This window comes from Oryzias latipes, chromosome 4 (assembly GCF_002234675.1).
Source record: "Oryzias latipes chromosome 4, ASM223467v1".
Lineage (NCBI taxonomy): Eukaryota > Metazoa > Chordata > Actinopteri > Beloniformes > Adrianichthyidae > Oryzias > Oryzias latipes.
In genome coordinates, this window is record NC_019862.2 from 28,409,826 (window position 1) to 28,428,082 (window position 18,257).

The window sequence follows — 18,257 nt, forward strand, 5'->3', positions numbered from 1 at the left end:
TTTGAACACATATTTAATTTTTCTTGTTTATCTTGCAAGAAATACAAGGAATGTGGAAAACTTCACCTGCCCTGTTCAGTATAAGTGTTTATCTCTGAGTCACGTCCTGGATCCATTTTAGGTCAGTGAATCGGATCGTTTGAAATAAACAAATTTCGAAAGTGAATCGAATCATCAACCACAAATATCGAATCAAATTAAATTAAAATCCACCCCAAATCATATAGAGATGAAATAAAATAAGACAAGATAATCCTTTTCTCGTCCCGCAGTGGGGAGATTCCCATGTTGCGACAAAAAAGATGAAAACAGAGCAGGACAAGTATGTACAAATAAAAAAAGAGTAAATGTGTCACATATTTACCAAAGCTTACAGTAAGAGTAAAATAAAAAGGAAATGCAACGAGGGTCATAATAATGTAGGTAAAAACTTGCTCCTGGTGGTTGTAGGTTGACGCCATGTGTTCGGCAGCGAAGCCGCCGTCAGTGTGTGACTGTGTGAAAGGGTCTGTGACTGTAAAGCACTTTGGGTCTTCTAAGAAGGAACTAAAGCACTATAAAAGTATATGCCATTTATCATCTGTATCTCATACAAAATTATATTGGATTTTTTTGTGTGGATTTCATTAAACATCCCAATTCCCCTAAAAATATCGGAATTTCTGTCAATTCTTTGATATAGTAGGCTTTGTAGGGTTAACTTAAGCCAAATAAACGGCCATAGAGGATGTTGGTTCACTGCTGCTTAGTCACACTCTAATCAAGTGAAAGGTGAGTGCATGAAGCTAAACTCCTGCAGGTCTGTCCTCCTTCCTCCTGCAGATGTGAAGCAGATCAGGGAGAGCAGAACCTCCTCCACTTGTTCCTGCCTCCTCACGCCTGTGTTTACAGTTGGCATACCGCGCCTGGAGCGGCAGCACTCTAGAGTTTCACTAAAAAGACTCGGGACAGACCTGTCTGTGTGCCGGGGTGCTCGTGGTGCAAAACCTTCCTCCTCTGTTTATCTGTCGACGTCCCCCGGGTATTTCAGGCTCCTCTGCCGGGTAACAGGATGAAGCTGAAACAGTCGCCACTCTTATTGGATAATGAGAGGAAGTCAGACACTGATGCCACATGCGCTCCTCACTTGTGTCCTCTTTCATCTGCTTTCAGTTGTGGCTTTTGGGGTTTCAATAGACCTTCTAAAGAAAGCAAATCAGGATGAATGATTTGGAGGGTGCCCTGAGGACTGATTTAAAAAAAAACAGAACCATTCATTAAAGCTGAATTCCCAGTGACTTAATCTGTTTACATCTCTGGAACGTCATTCTCTTTGCAGAACTTCACAGAGAAAACTTTGGGTCTGCCTCATCTCCCTTCTTTTGACGGCCAGGTAGGCACACCGCAGCGGCTTCCCATCAACGTCCTTCCCTCCCTCATTCTTTCCCTTGAACTGTAACCTCTTCACTCCTCCAATGTTTCTTCTGTTCTCATCTGGGATGACGCCTACAGTATCACTCAGAGTGAAGGACTGCATAACTGAACCAGTGCATCTATTAGAAGAGATGTTGAGATGTGTTCCATCATCAGCAGGGTCAGAGTCCAGACACTGTTTGTCCTCCTTTAAAGGAGCAAAGAGGGGGGAAATGACGGGGAAAAATGTTTACAGAGAAGTTGTTTGTCTGGAGGAGACTCAGCTCTGTAGAGTTAATGATGAACTCAGCCTGCTGTGGAAGGACGGCTGAAAGGCACGCAGCGCCCTGATTTTCTGCCTGACTTGCACATTTGTCAGACGGATAGACTTTCCAGTCTCAGTGTCCTGTGAACGCATTTTAGGTTAACAAATTTTCCTCGCTGCATAAATAGATGATCTGAGACTGTAGAAGTGCAAGACGGTAAATTGTAGGAAGAAAAAACACTTGAACACTGCGATTGTGTTTTTGTGTTTTTGACATTTTTCTCATGGAGGAGGACAAATAATAAGATTATTACACTTACAGTTTAATTTCTGTGTATTTCTACTTTCAAGTCGTTGTGAATCAGGAGCAGACGAAAAAAATGCTGTTTGAAAAAAGACCAAACAGCACATTCCAATTTATTGCATAATTTTCAAGTCACTAACCATTAAAGTGCATAATAAGTGTTAGTGAACAAACTTCCCTGAAGATAACAGTATATTTTATGGAAATAAAAACTTTCAAAGTCACAGTTCCACATTGTTACCCACAACAGAGTTCCACAAGATTTGATAGATTCTAAAAAACTGAGAGCGGTCATTTGTTGAATTTGGTGCAGTAGGAGTTCATATTTACTGAAATCAAAAACATCTGAATAGTGTCTGCACTCAAAGAAATGAAAAAGAGCTGTGGCATTATTTATGTAAAGTATTTATGTTGAAAATATTAAATGAATTCACTTTCAGTAAAAAATAAGAGGGTTACTTTACATTTAAATAACAATAACAATTTGGGTAATATTTAAAAATGGTTAGTAAAATTTAGCTAACAGTTTATTTAAAAAACAAGCTTTCCGTTCATCTGAAACATTACGCAATAAAATTCGGCAAGAATTCTACAATTACATTGTTTAGTATTGTTAACTTTAGGGGATTTTAGTACATGGAACAAAAAGGTGTTCCATAGTGTTCAACATGATTCATAAATTTAACATAACTAAAAAATCAACTGTTTTATTGACAGTTTCGTTCTGTTCAAAGGCACCATTTTCATCCAACTGTTCATTGGTTTCTTCCCAAATGAAAAACACAGCTGAGTCTTCCTCCACACAGGACTGGATGAGGTGGCATGCATTTGATGAACTGCTGTTTGGGTGTTTGTTGTGTTTGTGGCTCCTAAAAAAATCTCTCAGAGGAGAAAGAGAACAAACACAGTTCCTGTTTAATCAGCACATAAGGCAACTCCTGAAAATCAGCTCCAATGAAAACAGGCTGGATGTGGTGTAGAGTTCACAGCTGTGAAGGTGTGAAAGAGTGTGCCTGGAAAACTGGACTCACTGTGAAACAGCAAGAAATGCTCTGTTTATGCAGGGGTTCATTGTAGATCATCTACATGTTTCTGTCACTTTCAGTTTATTTCATATAGTTATTGTTGACAGAAGGATGTAAACCATCCCTTAAAATCAACATACTTATGAAAAGGAGGATGTAAACAAATAGTTCACATTTCAAAGGAACAAGAATCCACAACGTTTTCATTGAGATAACGCGAGGGGGCGCTGTTGTATTAAACCTTTGAAACATCCCTTATTTTGTGATGAATAATCAATGCATTTGTGGTGTTGCTTGAAAAAAATCAAAACTATGAAAACATTTTGTTTTCTTAATTTTATTGATTGTTTCTTTACTATTAAAATAATCTTCGCTGCTTGTTGTTACTGTGTGAAGACGCTGTTTTCGTTCCCTGTGCTCCTGCGTGGACCTGAATGCAGCCAGCTGCTGCTCACGCGTGAAAACCTGCGGATGCAACCACAGTCTTTTCTTTCAGGAAACAGCAGCATCCTCCAGACCTGCTCCCCAAACTCGGGAACATGCACTTTGTGGCACTTCAGTTCCTAGACAGTCAACCACTCTTATCTCGGATAAATAGCCCATTTGCATCGCTGTGTTTCAGTGCAGGAGCAGCCAGCAATTCATCCCAGGGAATTCCCACAGCTGATCAAAAAAGAAAGTTTGCTCCAGTTCAGAGTCTTTTGCGCGCACACCCAAACACCGGGGCCCCTGATATAACTTGCCTGCGCGCCTTAGCCCCAGGGCTTGCGTGACTCTGGCAGGGTACTGCAGCTCCAACTAATAATTTTCAAGGAGTATCAGGGTAAACATTGACGATATAAAAAGTTTGCGGGGGAATCCCGCTCTGTAAAGAGCACGAGTCTTCATTTGTCTCCCGCGCGCCGGCTCACATTCATCCAATGTTTCCATGCCCTATAGTCGTGTATGTTTTAATGCTCTCTTCTCCACTGTCCGTGGGGTCCCTTGGGGTCTGTCTGCTCTTCGAGCTGTGGGCTGGTTTTGTGACTTGAGGGTTTGGAGTACAAGAAGAAGAAGAAGTTCGCACCAGTTTGCCTCCAATCCAGTGGAGGTTTCATTGCCAGCGGAGCGGCAGGGGAGGGACGCACTCTTTGCACTCGGGATACCAGCTCATACACTCCACGCACTCTCTCACACACACTCTCCTGCCCACTAGAGACTTGTTAAATCCGCAAGAAAACTGCAAACATCAGAGCAGTCGCTTTTATCCGATTGATCGGCTCCAGCAACACGCGTGAACCGGAGGAACTGTACTGCGCACAGCGGATAGGACAGCCGGGAGTTTTCATGTCTGTGTAGACAAACTGATCGAGTTTTACGGTCATTTGAAGAAGACTTTTGAGATCAAGAGCCACCATCCGCCAGAGAACTTCCATATTCCGGGAGGTAAGAATGTCTATCTTCTGCCTGGCTGAGAGGATTGCATGTGTGCGCTGCACAGAGAAACGCGTCTAATTTGGGGGAGAATTCTTTTTTTTTAACTTGCAACTTCATAAAACATTTAATTGTATTAAATGGTTATTCAAAGAAAACTATTTTCCGATCAAATGACAGAGAACTTTCTTGCATTTTAAAAAGTTGGCTTTGAGAAACGGAGATACGTTTTGGCCGTTTACAACTTCGGGAAGTTAAAAACTTTTAAATATTTTGATCAAACCTAAACTTGCATGCCGTCTCCAGTTCTTGCTGAGCCGATGACACGATCAACTTTAGAAAAGCTCTGTTTCTCTGCCTCCCGACCGACGGACTATTCCCACGCACCCAGGAGCGCGACACGCACCCAGCGAAGAGCGATTCATCTCATCTGCCCTCGCGTTTTGCTGTTTTCCCGGGAGGTTTAAACTTTATCTGCAAAGTCAAAGTTTTGCCCAGTCTCGGCTCTTTTTATTGACAGCCACCTTGTCTATTTTTAATGCTTTTACGCACCTGCGTAAACCGGGTCTGACCGGCGTGAAGCGCGTCACGCGGATCTACTTTTAAATAAAAGCTCAAATATATTTTACGATTGTTTTTTTTTTAAATCTGATGCTTTTTTTCTTACCATTTCTTATATTCTGAGGGCCTCTCAATAATTAGAATTTAGCAGCTATAAGCGCACAGTCTCCCCTCTGTTTTCTCAGGAGAATGAATCATGAACAACAACAACAACAACAGGAAAAAAAAAGTCTTAAGAGAAAAAGGTCTGCGTTGCATAGCGTAACTAAACCGTCATTTGCATATGAAAACTCTCAGGCTGAAAGAATTCCCTGTGTTGCTGCAGAGGCTTGCGTCCGGAGAGGTGGCAGGCAGTCCGATACGCGCAGCCTGCGTCTTTTTTGTTCTAAAGTCAGAGGTGGGAGATTACTGCCGCAAGGTTCAATTATTCATCATAACCGCGCGCTCCTGTGACCCCCCCCCCCTCCCCAACAGCTCACTTTATCCAGTTCTGATTATGCCCCCCTCGGAGGAGGAGGCCGAGCATGGGCTCTCTGCTTTTCCTCTCTGGAGAACAACATCCCGGACCATGATGCTCTCATTTCCCACGACGCAGGCGGGAACCGCGCGCGTGCGCCCCTAGATAATGGGCAGTGGGTGGATGGCTTTCCCATGGGGTGGTATTTTCTCTTGTAATCTATAATCACCCCCCACCTCTACCCACCCACCTCACAATGCGCGCACATCCGTCAGAGCACCCCTCCACCCACCCAACTCCATTCCATCTGAATGGCTTTTTTAGGCAGAGCGCGACCCCGAGACCTCCTCAGAGGAGCATTCCAGGATATAAGCAGGGTTCGGGGATGCGCAAGTGAGAAGCTGGAGGAGGGAGCGGGCCAGGGTATGTGCGTGTGTGTAGGAAACTGGGCTCTCTCCTCCGCGGTCCGCTCTGCCAGCCGCTGCGGTTCCGATGATGTGGATCAGCGCGCAGACTCCATCTTTGAGCCTTGTTGTAGATGGCGAGGAGACAGGTTCTGAGTGAAGTTTGAGACCCACTAACAGGGTGAAAGTCAGGAATGCGATGGTTTGGACGCGCGCGCATGTGGACATGCACCAGATGAAAATCACCATTCTTGGATGCGGGCCCTCGCCACAGCCTCCACCAATTCATTAACGAGCGGTTCAGCTGTCCAAAAGATGCAGACCTGATGTGAACTGGCGTCCCGCAGGTTCAGATCCTGTGTGGTTAGAGCTCTAACTCCCAGTCTGCCTCTTCTGCAATCCCCACTTTGGCGCTGAAGTGACACCACTGATGGAGCTCTGCAGAGGGCCCACCATAAATCTGTCCCCGGACCTCCTTTAAGTAAGAAAACACTTGGGTCTTGTGAGACCATGTCAGGCCTCTTATTGGGTGGAATAAGAAAAAAATCTCTTTATTTGTTCTGAAATTAAGCTGTCTTGTATTCCTTCTGGCTCTGTGAATGCCCTCCATGTGGCAGCACTGGGAGGAGGCTGAAACGTCATGACAAAGGGCATGACGGGACAAAGAGAAGGAGACAGAAGCCGTTTTAACAGAGTGAGGGGTGAATGGAGCTGTGCTGGGGATGATGGATCTGGTTTACCTCACACTTAGGAGCAAATTGGGACTCTAACAATAATAACAATAATAACAATAATAATAATATTAATAATAATAATAATAATACATTTATATAAAAGTGCTTAAAAAAGCTTTGAGGAAACTGTACACCAATGCAAAAGTCGATAAAATCAGAAAAATATACAATAAAAGCAGAATACACAGCAGCTGCCAAACAAACAATGAAATCAAAGTGAAAATGCAGAATTAATCAGATGAGTTTGAGTTTAGATTTGAAGGTTTGATTTGATTTGAAATGGTTTATTTCAAGCAATCAAATAGAAATAATGCACAAAAACAATACAATCATCAGTTATACATTCATACAATAACTAATCAAACTTAGGATAATTAGAAATATTAATAAATATTGCTTGAAAAGGAGTGGAAGGAAGTGAACTTATATAGTCCCACCTCTGTTCTACCGTAATCATTTTATTACATGATTTATCATTATCCGGTTCCTAGCTTTTATCAGACAAGGTTGGGAGATAGTCTATGTTATGGAGGTCAGGAGGGAGAGAGCTCAACTCCCCATGGTAACGAGCTGGGAAGATAGATGAAGAGTTATGGATATGAAATTGAAATTGAAAAGATAATGAACTGTTCAGGATGACAACCGGACTCTAACCTGTGAGGAGGAGGAGACTAAGGATGACTCAATGGAAAAAGTAAACCATGTCACTTTGGAGAGGGTAGATTTGGAACCGACAAGAAGTAGTTCAGTTTTATCACTACTGAGTTTCAGGAAGCTCAAGGTGAACTAGTTTTTGATTTTAGACAGACAGGAGGAGAGGGAGGAAGGTGGAAGGGAGGTTTACTAAACAAATATAGCTGGGTGTCATCTGCAAAACAAGGAAAATTGCATAAAATATTGCCAAGGGGTAGGATGAAAGAGATGAAAAGAAGAGTACAGAGGACAGAACCTTGGGGTACACCAGAAGAGAGAGACGAGGGCTTATAGATTTAAAGGATATAAGTTGGGTGAATTGGGTGTGGCCTGAGAAGTAGTATTAAAACCAACAGAGGGGGGTGGAGGTGATGCCAAGGTGATCCTATGAGGGAGGATGGAGTGAGATACAAAGGCTGCACTCGGACTGCAATGATCACGCCTCCCACTGATGATCTGGTGAAAACTGTTACAGAGCTGCTGAATGGGAAAGATGAGTGGCAACTTGTTCTGCTTTTGGCTTCCTACATAATTTTGCCGTCATCATGACCCCAACCTGGAGGCAGTGGTGTTGTGGAAAACGGGTCAAAGCTCTGGATGCTGTTTGGTTTTCATTTTTGCTTTAAATCGTTCATTTTCAACAACAATTATGGGAAAGAACAGTTGGGCGAACTTAAATGCTGCATTTGACCTTAATACAGCTCTTCAGACTTCATGCAGTTTTTTTAAACAGGGAGGATGTTTTTCCACTCAAACCTTATCAACAAAATCCCACAAAAACCTATGAACATAACAATAATCACATCAAAAACAAGTGGACATGATTGTGGTCCACTTTCCCTTAAAATGAGTCTTTTTCCAAATTTAGAACATACTTCCTATCTTGAACTAATTAAAAATTTGACTTTTATTTGTTCCAGATGCTTTTGTATGTACTTTTCTGGTGCTGGAGTTGTGTGAGTGTGGTGCATTTAAGCAGTGGAGGGATTGATGCTGAGATGCTTCGTGGAGTGTCAGCAGTCCAGCTCAGCTGCTCTGATGTTTCTGTAGTTTCTGAAGAGGAGATTAACTCCTTGGTGTTTGCTGGAGCCAGTCCCAAATGGAAAGAGCAACGAATATGAATGTTAGTAACCTCATGGTGGCATGGGGTCTCCTGTTTGTGCGGTGTTACAATGAGAGACAGATCCGAGCAGGTTCGTACATACCACTTCAGCACCGTTTCCAGTATAAATAGACTCGCCTTTGTTCCCACTGACATGTTTTTGAAGTGGAATAAGACAAGATGAGGCGATAAGGATCTCAAATCTCTGTGTGAGTCAAACCTCAAAGTACCACTTAGGCGGCTTCTCCTTTGCTCCCTGATGTCTGGCGGTGCGGCGGGACGGCCTGGGTTGGACAGCGGCAGGGATGGAGACACTGACAGGAGCTGTCAGGGAACTTCCCCCCCCCACTTGCGTTTCTAGGAGACAAAAAGATCCCATGTTTTCTGCGTGAAGCCCAGTATTTTCATTAATCTGTCCAGGAAGAGAAGATGGACAGGAAGATGTGAGCGCAAGTGTGAAAGACATGCAGAAAAACTGATCAGCAGAGAGGCACAAAGGAGGGTGGGCAGCAAAAGGGAGAGGGAGAAGGGTCATTAAAAGGACACTGTTGCAGTAAATGGCAGTAAAGTATCTGGCTAATCTGCCATCATTACGCTGATTAAATCACAGGGGATTTAGCTTTCCCATCAACTGCAATCAATGGGGCAAAATCAATTGACAGGCGATACGGCGGAGGCTTTGAGCCGCAGCCAGCTGCACCTCATCCTGACTGCAGCTGTGACTGCGCACCAACAACCACGTTCACATCTGCTTCGCTAGAGCTTCAAACCACAAGGAACGAAGGATTTGGGGTTAAGAGTTTGTTGAAATACTGTTTTGTGGTCCCTGTGGCACCAAGCACTGTCCTTTCCTTCACACATTCCTTTTGAAATTTAATCCCTCTGTGCTTTTCTGTGGCGATGGGCACTAATTCAGGCTCTTTATATAATGTCTCATGCATTCTGATAAAAGGATGTTTTCAAGCCCCTGTTCGGATCTTAAGTGGGATACAACTAAAGAAAATCAAACTCTGATACGCATTTGGGGAAAAAAGTTTTCATGCTGCTGCTTGTGTTTTTGGTGTTTTGAACATGTTCATTAGCAGACGCGTGGGAGGAGCCAAATGTTTTTAGCCTGATCGCTATGGAGCAGTGTCTGTGTATATCTCCATGCATGGAAGACACAAAATATTTAGAGATCATACTTATTTATTAAAAAAGCTCTAGATAAACATCGTAATCCCGTCTCCACGTCTGGGTTCGTAAGATCATTCAGTCTCTCCCAGCATGTGGAGCTTCTCTCCTGCTGTGTCTGAATGACGGCCGCTTTCCACCGCCACCGGTACTTCCGCTTTCGCTGTGACGCAGTTTGAAGAGTTGCTGTCCCGCATTAGTCTGAGAAGGGAAAAATAAAAATAAAATTAGATGACCTTTTTTAAAAAAAAAAAAAATATTGCCTCAATTAAAAAAAATAAGAAAAAAATTCAGAAGGCCATAGTTGCCTCCCCACGCTACAACTGCTGCTGTCCCATTGCGGCGTGCCCCCCCCCACACTGGCCTTAAAAGGATTGTTAAAAAAAAATTAAAGTTTTTGATTATTCTTGATTTTCCATTTTTGTACAGGGAGACAGTTTGTGAAAGATAAATTAACAGCAATAAATGTTGGTTCATGGAGTTAAAAGAAAAAGTTATTATTCCACAGCAATTAATGAAATGATTGCAGTGATGATTGAAATTGTCTTTATTTATGATTCTGTTGCTAACCAAGGAATGTCTTCAGTGAACAAATTGAATAGAATGGGCTTTTTCATGTTTGAAAAGTGTAGGTTTATGATTGAAAAACTGTTAGATGTGCAGTGTGGAAGGAAGGGGGGCTGAAAAGAGTCTCTTCTCCAAAAGAAGAAATGTTGCACTGCAAAAAATGATTGATTGATTGATTGAAAAGTGGTATTGAGCCCACCTCTGTGTTTGGACATGTAAAAACGAATGAGCAACTCCCTATTGTCGCTTAGCAAACTCTGAGCCACTGCAGAGAGAAAAAGCCTGTTTCTCAGTAATGTTTGGTTGGGGGTGTGAGGGGCTGGAAGTTAGCGGGAGAGCATGTAAACTGGTGGACGATGGGAAGTGGGGAGTCTCACCCTGAACCAACAGTCCTGCCTACAACCCAGAGGTGAAAGTTTTATGAACTACTGCCTCTTTGCAGAAACAAACAAATGGACAGTAACTCTTATAAGATTTTCATAATCATGATTAAAAGACCACTGGTAACGCTTTGAAAATAGATCAAAAGATGATCAAAGTGGGATGTAAAACGAAGGCAAATAAGTGCAAAACTCAATGATATTTCTGTATCCCAAACCTGGTCAATTATAATACACAATATAAAAAGAAATGTCAAGAGGACTCAAACAAACAGGGAAGGAGAGCAGACTTGACAAAACCATAAATAATTAAATGAAGAAAGTCCAACTTGAACAAAAAATGCAGATCGAATTCAAGATGTGATGAAACAACAGGCCTGGACAATTGTGAAACAAAATGAGTTATAAGGCAAGACAATCTGGCCAAGAGAAATTTGAAGTCTGGACTTAGTTTGCTGGGGCTGATCACCTGAAACAGAAACATCTGGATTTAGCAAAACTCAAACCTGTTGTGCTTTTGGCATACGATGAGCGCGGTAACAGAAAATAAATGAAAACATGAGTAAACCAAACCAAGAAAATGGAATCACAGGGTACAGGTTTTCACTGGATCCACTTTCAATTCAGCAGTCAACAAAAATAAGATACTTTTTTTTTTATTAATAAAAATTGAGAAACTTTTATAAATGTTCTTTAGATTAAAGAAAAACTACAACCAGCAACCAGACGGTTCAATGGGATTTAAATAAAATAGAAAGTGAGGATTCACTGTTATTTCCAGCCTCTGTTAATATGTACATATTTTATCAATCTTTAATAGCGTGTGTGTAGTAAAATAATCTTTGTTTTGTTTCACTGATCTCAGCCTGTTGAGCTACTGGCTAAAGACAAGTAGAATTTCCTAGTAGAAGACAGTAGAATTACTTCAAAGTAACTTTGCTCAAGTAGAAATAAAAATAAATAATTCAAGGAATGTTTGAAGTACAAAATTAAAAGGTACATTTTCACCCAGGAAATTCTCCCTTCTGCACACATTCATACAGGAATTGTGCCTATATACCACTGACCAGGGCACAGAGAACGTTTTGGTGTTTTTTGTTTTAAGGACTCTCCCAGTGCACAGAGGGATTTGAACCTGATTTCTTATGATCCACACTCAACCACTCCCACCTACACTAGGCAAAAAAAGGGACTTGTCACTTTTCTAAACAATGTTAATTTTTTTATGGTGACAAACAATAAAACAATAGCCTTCATGTGAATAAAAGGTCAAATCAATGATTTTTCTGTATCCCAAAGTAGCTGAATAAGGGTACTGGTTCTCAAACAGGTAAAGGCAAAAAGGATGGTGCAGTTAAACTACTTTTAGTCACTACAGCAAATGTAAACTACCAATTTGAGTGTTTACTCAGTGAATTACTGCCCACCATTGGATTTGTTTGATTTGGTTTGAAATGGTTTATTTCAAGCAATCAAATAGGAATAATACACAAAAAAACAGAATCATCAGTTATACATTCATACAATGAAACAATCAAACTTAGGATAATTAGACGTAAAATTAAATATTGCTTGAAAGGGAGTGGAAGGAAGCAAATTTATATAATCCCACCCCTGTTCTACCGTAACCATTTTATAACATGATTTATCAGTATCTGGTTCCTAGCTCTTATTAGGTATCAATAAAGCACCAGACAAAGAATAATCACTTAATTATTATGTAAAAATAGACATAACTATTTTAGAAATCAACATGGCAAATGCAGATCAGTTACCTAAAATATATGCAGATTATGTTAATTAGAAAAACCAAGTATATGATTAAAAGTAATACTATATCAGTAAAACAGACATAACACTGTTTCAAAAATCTTCATAGCATAAATTGATCAAGTATCAAAAGTTAAAAACATGTGCAAATTATGTAACAATAGGAAAAATAATGAATCACTTTTTCCATTTTTGGAGCAAGTGAAGTAATATAATTAGAAATCAATCATTTTAACCATCTTCAATAATTGATTAAGCATTTTTTTTCTCATTTCATTTGTTCATTGCAAGCATTTGCAAAGATATCAAGAATCAATAACTGACGCTTAACATTTCTTTATGTTTGTGAAATCTATAATGTGTTAGAAAAAATTCAAACCAAAAATCTTTCTCTCAGAGTAGTCATTGTGGTCGTCTCAAACTACTGTCCACAAGAAAAGAGAAATAAAAGAAAACCCAGTTGGTGATCTGTTAAACTAGACTGGAACGGTTAAACGTCTGACTTATGGGCCACAAAGGGTTCTAAAATTGGACAGAAGGACTGGACCAGGAGCAAATGCTTGGAGTGTTTTGGTCCCCCCCTCTATAATAGAAAGAAATCACATGGAATCTGCATGAAAACATGCTTGATTTTTATTGAAAAGTACTATATATATGTTAAAACAGAAAACCAGTGTTTTAATTTCACACATGCGTTTATTCCCCCCCATCTTAACTCCAACAGCAACAACAGGTTGATGTCTCTCAGGGTAAAACTTGGAGAAACGCTGCGTTCATGTGGCATTAATAACTGTCTGCACCCAAACAAAGATCAATTTATTTGTAGAGCACCATCTATGGGGAGACACCAGAATTACAAAAAAAAAAAAAATTTAATAAGAGATATCAATATAATTTATTCCAGTTTGGCGGGCCAAACTCTTAACCCAAGAATCACGGTAATTTTGGAGCTTAAGAGGTTGGATTTCAGCTGCAATTTTGCCAAGAATTCATGTGCGTAACACAAATTTAGTGTTATTCCTAGGAAATTTTGAATTTTTGTTTTGTTGTTTTTATATTTTGTGTCTCAAAGTAAAATTCAACATGGACTTACACCAGTAGGCGGTCTTCTTCTGTGGGTGAAACAGGTCTTCTACTTCCAATGAATGCTAAAAGGATATTTAAGGAGTTGAAAAAAAAGTAAAGTAAAAATTTTGTGTTATTTAAGTTTTAATTGTTGAAGTGTTACTCCTCTGAACCCATGCCAGCTCCTTCTTTTAGATGGATTGCTTTGTTCATCCACATTACCTAGAGTTGTGTCTTCTCTGTTCAGGCACTGGTTTTCTCCCTCTTTTTTTCTATTTTTCCGTGCTGAACATTTACAATCTTGATTGAGTGAATTCTCTTTGTGTTCCAGGATGAGGCAGGGCAGAGGTTGGAGCTCAGCTCTGCTGCTGCTGCTGGGGCTGGGCTGTTTGGCCCAGAAGCTGCCTACAAGAGATGAAGGGCTCTTTCAGATGCAGATCAGAGACAAGTCTCTGTTCCACGACTCCTCAGTCGTACCAGACGGAGCTGAGATCAGTGGTTACATTTTCAGGGACACACCCAAAAGGTAAAAACTGTAGACAGTAAATGACCGTCTGAATGCTGTATGAGTGGCATAATCCTGCTGATTAATTACCACCTTTCACCATGACTGGAAAAATAAAGCCCGCATCCACCTTGTGCTGCTGACTAACTCAAAATAAACACAGAGGAACATGCTGAAGTGGCTGCCGGCCTCTTTTTGTAGCTCCGCAGAAAGATCAGATGTTCCTCTGTAACTGGATGCGTTAACGCTGACACAAGAACTAAATAATAGATGAGAAAGTCTGTCAGCTCTGGACAAGGTCAACGGTTTTTGCAATGTCCCTGCTCTGCTATCGCACCTTTGAGTATCAGCACACTGAATAAATGCAAGTTTTCATATCATGCTTTCTTTGGTTTACAGATACTATTTTGTGGTAGAAGAAGACAACACCCCCCTGTCTGTGACAGTCACCCCCTGCGATGCCCCTCTGGAGTGGAAACTCACCCTGCAGGATCTGCCTGAAGAGTCCAGTGGAGAGGCATCAGGTATAACTGACAGCAAGCAGGCAGCACTGAAAGAGGTTAATGACATGTTCTGTGGAAATATCACCTTCTTCCACTCACAATTAACCCACACAGTGGTGTTTTGGCTCTGTGTTTTGGTTGGTTTTAATTAAGTCACACAGCCGTAGTGTCTCGCCTGACCACTAATGAGGCCTGAGTCGGTCCAAGCTAACATCTGTAATTTCAGAAAAGGGCTGCATTGAATCAAAGCTTACGCATCCCTTTACTTAAGCTCTAAGACTTCTTAAGGTAAACACCGCTGTTCTCAGTCTGTCTCCTTTCCTTCCTCTTTAGTCTTTTTTTATGAGCCTCACATCAAAACTCCTCCATCTGGAGGCCGTCCTTTCAGCGCAGGAGATTCTGCCAGATGAATAAAACAGCATCTTAAAGGCTGTATCTGTGATGTGAGCATACATTTGAATGTCAATACACAAGCACCTGTGTGTGTGCTCTTGACGGAGGGGATGATTTATTGGTGTAGTTATACTGCAGAGCTTTGCCTCAAGAGAAAATAATTCATCCTGAACTCAAAGTGTAGGGAAAAAATTTGAACTCATCGCAAGAAGAAGTGCCAGCAGTTCATTCGAGTTTCTTCTGTCCGGTGGGAGTAGATCTTTGCACATTAATTTTTAGTACACCACTGAGCACACTCTTTGGTTGACAAACATAATATTATGGTTTCTTCCTCAAGCTGGGGCGCAAGCTCAAACTGTCTCGCTCACATGGAAGCTACAAGGCGCCTTTATGTGTAGCAGCTTCCCCGGGATGGCCGGGTCAATGCTGGCCTGTGATCTTGGGGAATGTTTGGAGAGAAAACACGACTGAGATTCAAGCCCCGGTAATCATGAGTGAGGCTTGCGGGAGCTTCTTTATGATCTCATGGCATTGGACGCCCTCTGTTTGTGTGGAATTCTCTTTTATCAAAGACAAAGCCAGGACTACAGATTTCTGTCAAAATTAGTCCTATCACTTTGGAATAAATCAAAGAAAGAAGCTCATGTTTGGTGTTTTTCCTTTCCTCTCCAGGGGAGCCTGAACCCTTGGACCAACAGAAGCAGCAGGTGACTGTAGACGAGGGCACAGATCTCTTCAGCTACAAGGGCAACGATGTAGAGTCCTACGTGTCAACCAGCACGCCGTCTGGTCTCTACCAGCTGGAGCTGCTGTCCACGGAGAAGGACAGCAATTTCAAGCTGTACGCCACCACAACTCCTGAGTCGGATCAGCCTTACCCACAGCTGCCCTACGACCCCCGTGTGGATGTTACAGCGCTGGGACGCACCACAGTCACGTTGGCCTGGAAGCCAACACCAACAGGGTCTCTCATGGGCCAGCCTGTTCAATACTGTGTGGTGATCAACAAGGAGCACAATTTCAAGAGCATGTGTGCTGCTGAGGCTAAAATGAGCAGCGATGATGCATTCATGTTGGCTCCAAAGCCTGGCAGGGACTTTAGCCCGTTTGACTTTGAGCGCTTTGGCTTTGTTCCCTCCTACAATGGTTTTGGCAAGGACAGAGGCCTCACAAGTAACAAGATCTCACGGGTGTACCCCCCCAAGCCCAAAGTATCAGACATTCAGAAGGTGTGCATTGGCAATAAAAACATTTTCACTGTGTCAAACCTTAAACCAGACACACAGTACTACTTTGATGTGTTTGCTGTGAATTCTGCAACCAACACCAGCACTGCGTATGTGGGAACTTTTGCGCGCACCAAAGAGGAGGCTCGCCAGAAGACCTTTGAGCTGAAGGATGGCAAAGTTTCCAATGTTTTCATCAAGAGAAAAGGAAGCAAATTTCTGCGCTTCGCTCCTGTTTCCTCCCACCAAAGGGTCACCTTATTTGTCCATTCGTGTCTGGACACAGTGCAGGTGCAGGTGAGGCGTGATGGCAAGCTAGTGCTCTCCCAGAATGCAGAGGGGGTCAGACAGTTCCAGCTTCGAGGAAAACCAAAAGCCAAATACCTGATCCGCTTGCGAGGAAGCCGCAAGGGGGCCTCCACTTTGAAGGTGCTCGCCACCACGCGACCAAGCAGCAAGCATCCCTTCCCCTCTCTCCCAGACGACACCCGCATCAAGGCCTTTGACAAGCTGCGCACATGCACCTCTGTCACAGTGGCCTGGCTAGGCACACAGGACCGCAACAAATACTGCATCTACCGTAAGGAAGTGGCGGACAATTACGGCGAGGAGCAGCGACGCAGAGAACAAAATCAGTGTGCCGGGCCGGAGAGCCGCAGGAAGTCAGAAAAGGTCCTATGCAAGTACTTCCACAGCCTGAACCTGCAGAAAGCTGTAACTACAGAGACCATCAAAGGTCTGGAACCTGGCAAGACCTACCTACTGGACGTTTATGTGGTGGGACACAGTGGGCACTCAGTGAAATACCAGAGCAAACTGGTGAAAACACGGAAATACTGCTAAAAGACTTTACAAATATATATATAAAGTTTATTTAACACTAAGTGATATTCTACTATACAGAAAGACTACTCACGCAGCTGATGGGCCCGTGGCAGTGACTGAACTGTTTGCAGAGAAAGATATCAACCTGTATATTTATGTTTACATTTCACTGTGGCGCGTCTGAGAGCGGCCCATAGCGTGAGTTGCTTCGTACCGGGCATGTCGTTTTGACTCCATCTTGCCACTGGGCAAGCAGAACTTCAAAGAAGGTCGTATTTCATCTTGCGTGTTTCCTTTGTTGCTGCATGACATTTGCTTTCGTCTGTCAAACGTGTCTCATTCTTCAGATCCAACCTACAGCGGCTGGAGGAGATCCAGTCGCTTGCCCGCTCTGTACAGACCTCTCACTGCATATTTACAACACGTTTTAGAAGGAATTTAAATTATTTTGTACTTCTCGTCTGTTTTAATTGAAGGCAGAAGGAGCTGTAGGAAGTGAACTGCAGTTTCATGGGGACTTAGTTCAAACATTCCTATGTGTATCTCAGCCAGTGTTGGCTCTAGAGCCCATCTTGTAAATGTGTTCTGTGCTAGAGATTCCTGTTATTATCACTGTATCGCTGTGTGTTTGTGCGTCACGTGTACAGAACTGTCCTGCCAATATTCATGCACATAAAGACTAAATATAGAACAAGTAAGCCCTGTGTCACCCTGGGTGTCATATTCTTGTGCGAAGCCGTTAACGTGGCTGCTGGAGCTCTGTGGATTGTGGAGGGGGTTGATTTGGGTCCCTCATATGTATGGACAAGGTAAAAAGAGTGTGCTGGCCTATTAAAAGTCCTTCTGTTTCTGTAGCATTTTTGAAATTTAAAAACATGAATTTACATAGAGAAAATATGGTCTTTAGTTTTGACTCAAATAATTGGAGAGTTTCATTAAAGTGTAGAAAAAGTAACACAAGATAAAAAAAAACATGAATTCAGACAATTTTCATTAAAGAAACAATAATATGATGTCAATGCATTAATATAAATAAGACGTTCAACTACTAAATTTGTTTTTTCAATAAAACAAAACATTTTTTGCACTCAAAACCTTCACTTTACTCTTTGAAATAGCTTTAATTTGACCATATTTTGACACAACAGTCACAACTTTCTTTTATAGGCAGTTCCCAAACGTGTGCTGCTTTCTTCACCTTCTGTATAGGTGACAGGTCTAAGACCGACCTGCCCCGCCTCTGAACCGTGTGCAGAACTTGCTTTGCAGGGTTAAATTTAATACTCAGACATCACTGTGAAATTTAGGATTCTGACAAAAACATGCTGCCGTCTAAGAAGGTAGACTTTTTTTATTTCTTTTTTTTTTTAAGGGCGCTGGCACCAAACCACACTTGTATGTACCCTGGTTTTAAGCAGAGACAAAACACCAGGCTGATCCGTGCTTATAAAAATGTTGCTCCACAGAGGACGGCTTTTACTGTGCATGAGCTGGATCACG

General features: G+C 42.0%; 1 protein-coding gene across 1 annotated transcript; it reads left to right on the forward strand.

The window, feature by feature from the left end:
* Positions 1-3,898: 3,898 nt before the first annotated feature.
* On the forward strand, positions 3,899-17,463 carry ndnf (neuron derived neurotrophic factor). Its single transcript, XM_004068325.4, has 4 exons — positions 3,899-4,411; positions 13,637-13,831; positions 14,210-14,334; positions 15,379-17,463. Exons 2-4 carry the CDS (start codon positions 13,638-13,640, stop codon positions 16,773-16,775), a joined length of 1,716 nt encoding a protein of 571 aa, XP_004068373.1. The 5' UTR covers positions 3,899-4,411; position 13,637; the 3' UTR covers positions 16,776-17,463.
* Positions 17,464-18,257: the final 794 nt, after the last annotated feature.

Bases quoted from the DNA above. Each gene is read 5' to 3' on its own strand.
- ndnf (XM_004068325.4), top strand. From the start codon at position 13,638: ATGAGGCAGGGCAGAGGTTGGAGCTCAGCTCTGCTGCTGCTGCTGGGG. The intron at 13,832-14,209 runs GTAAAAACTGTA...TTTGGTTTACAG, and splicing joins TTCAGGGACACACCCAAAAG to ATACTATTTTGTGGTAGAAG. The intron at 14,335-15,378 runs GTATAACTGACA...TTTCCTCTCCAG, and splicing joins GTCCAGTGGAGAGGCATCAG to GGGAGCCTGAACCCTTGGAC.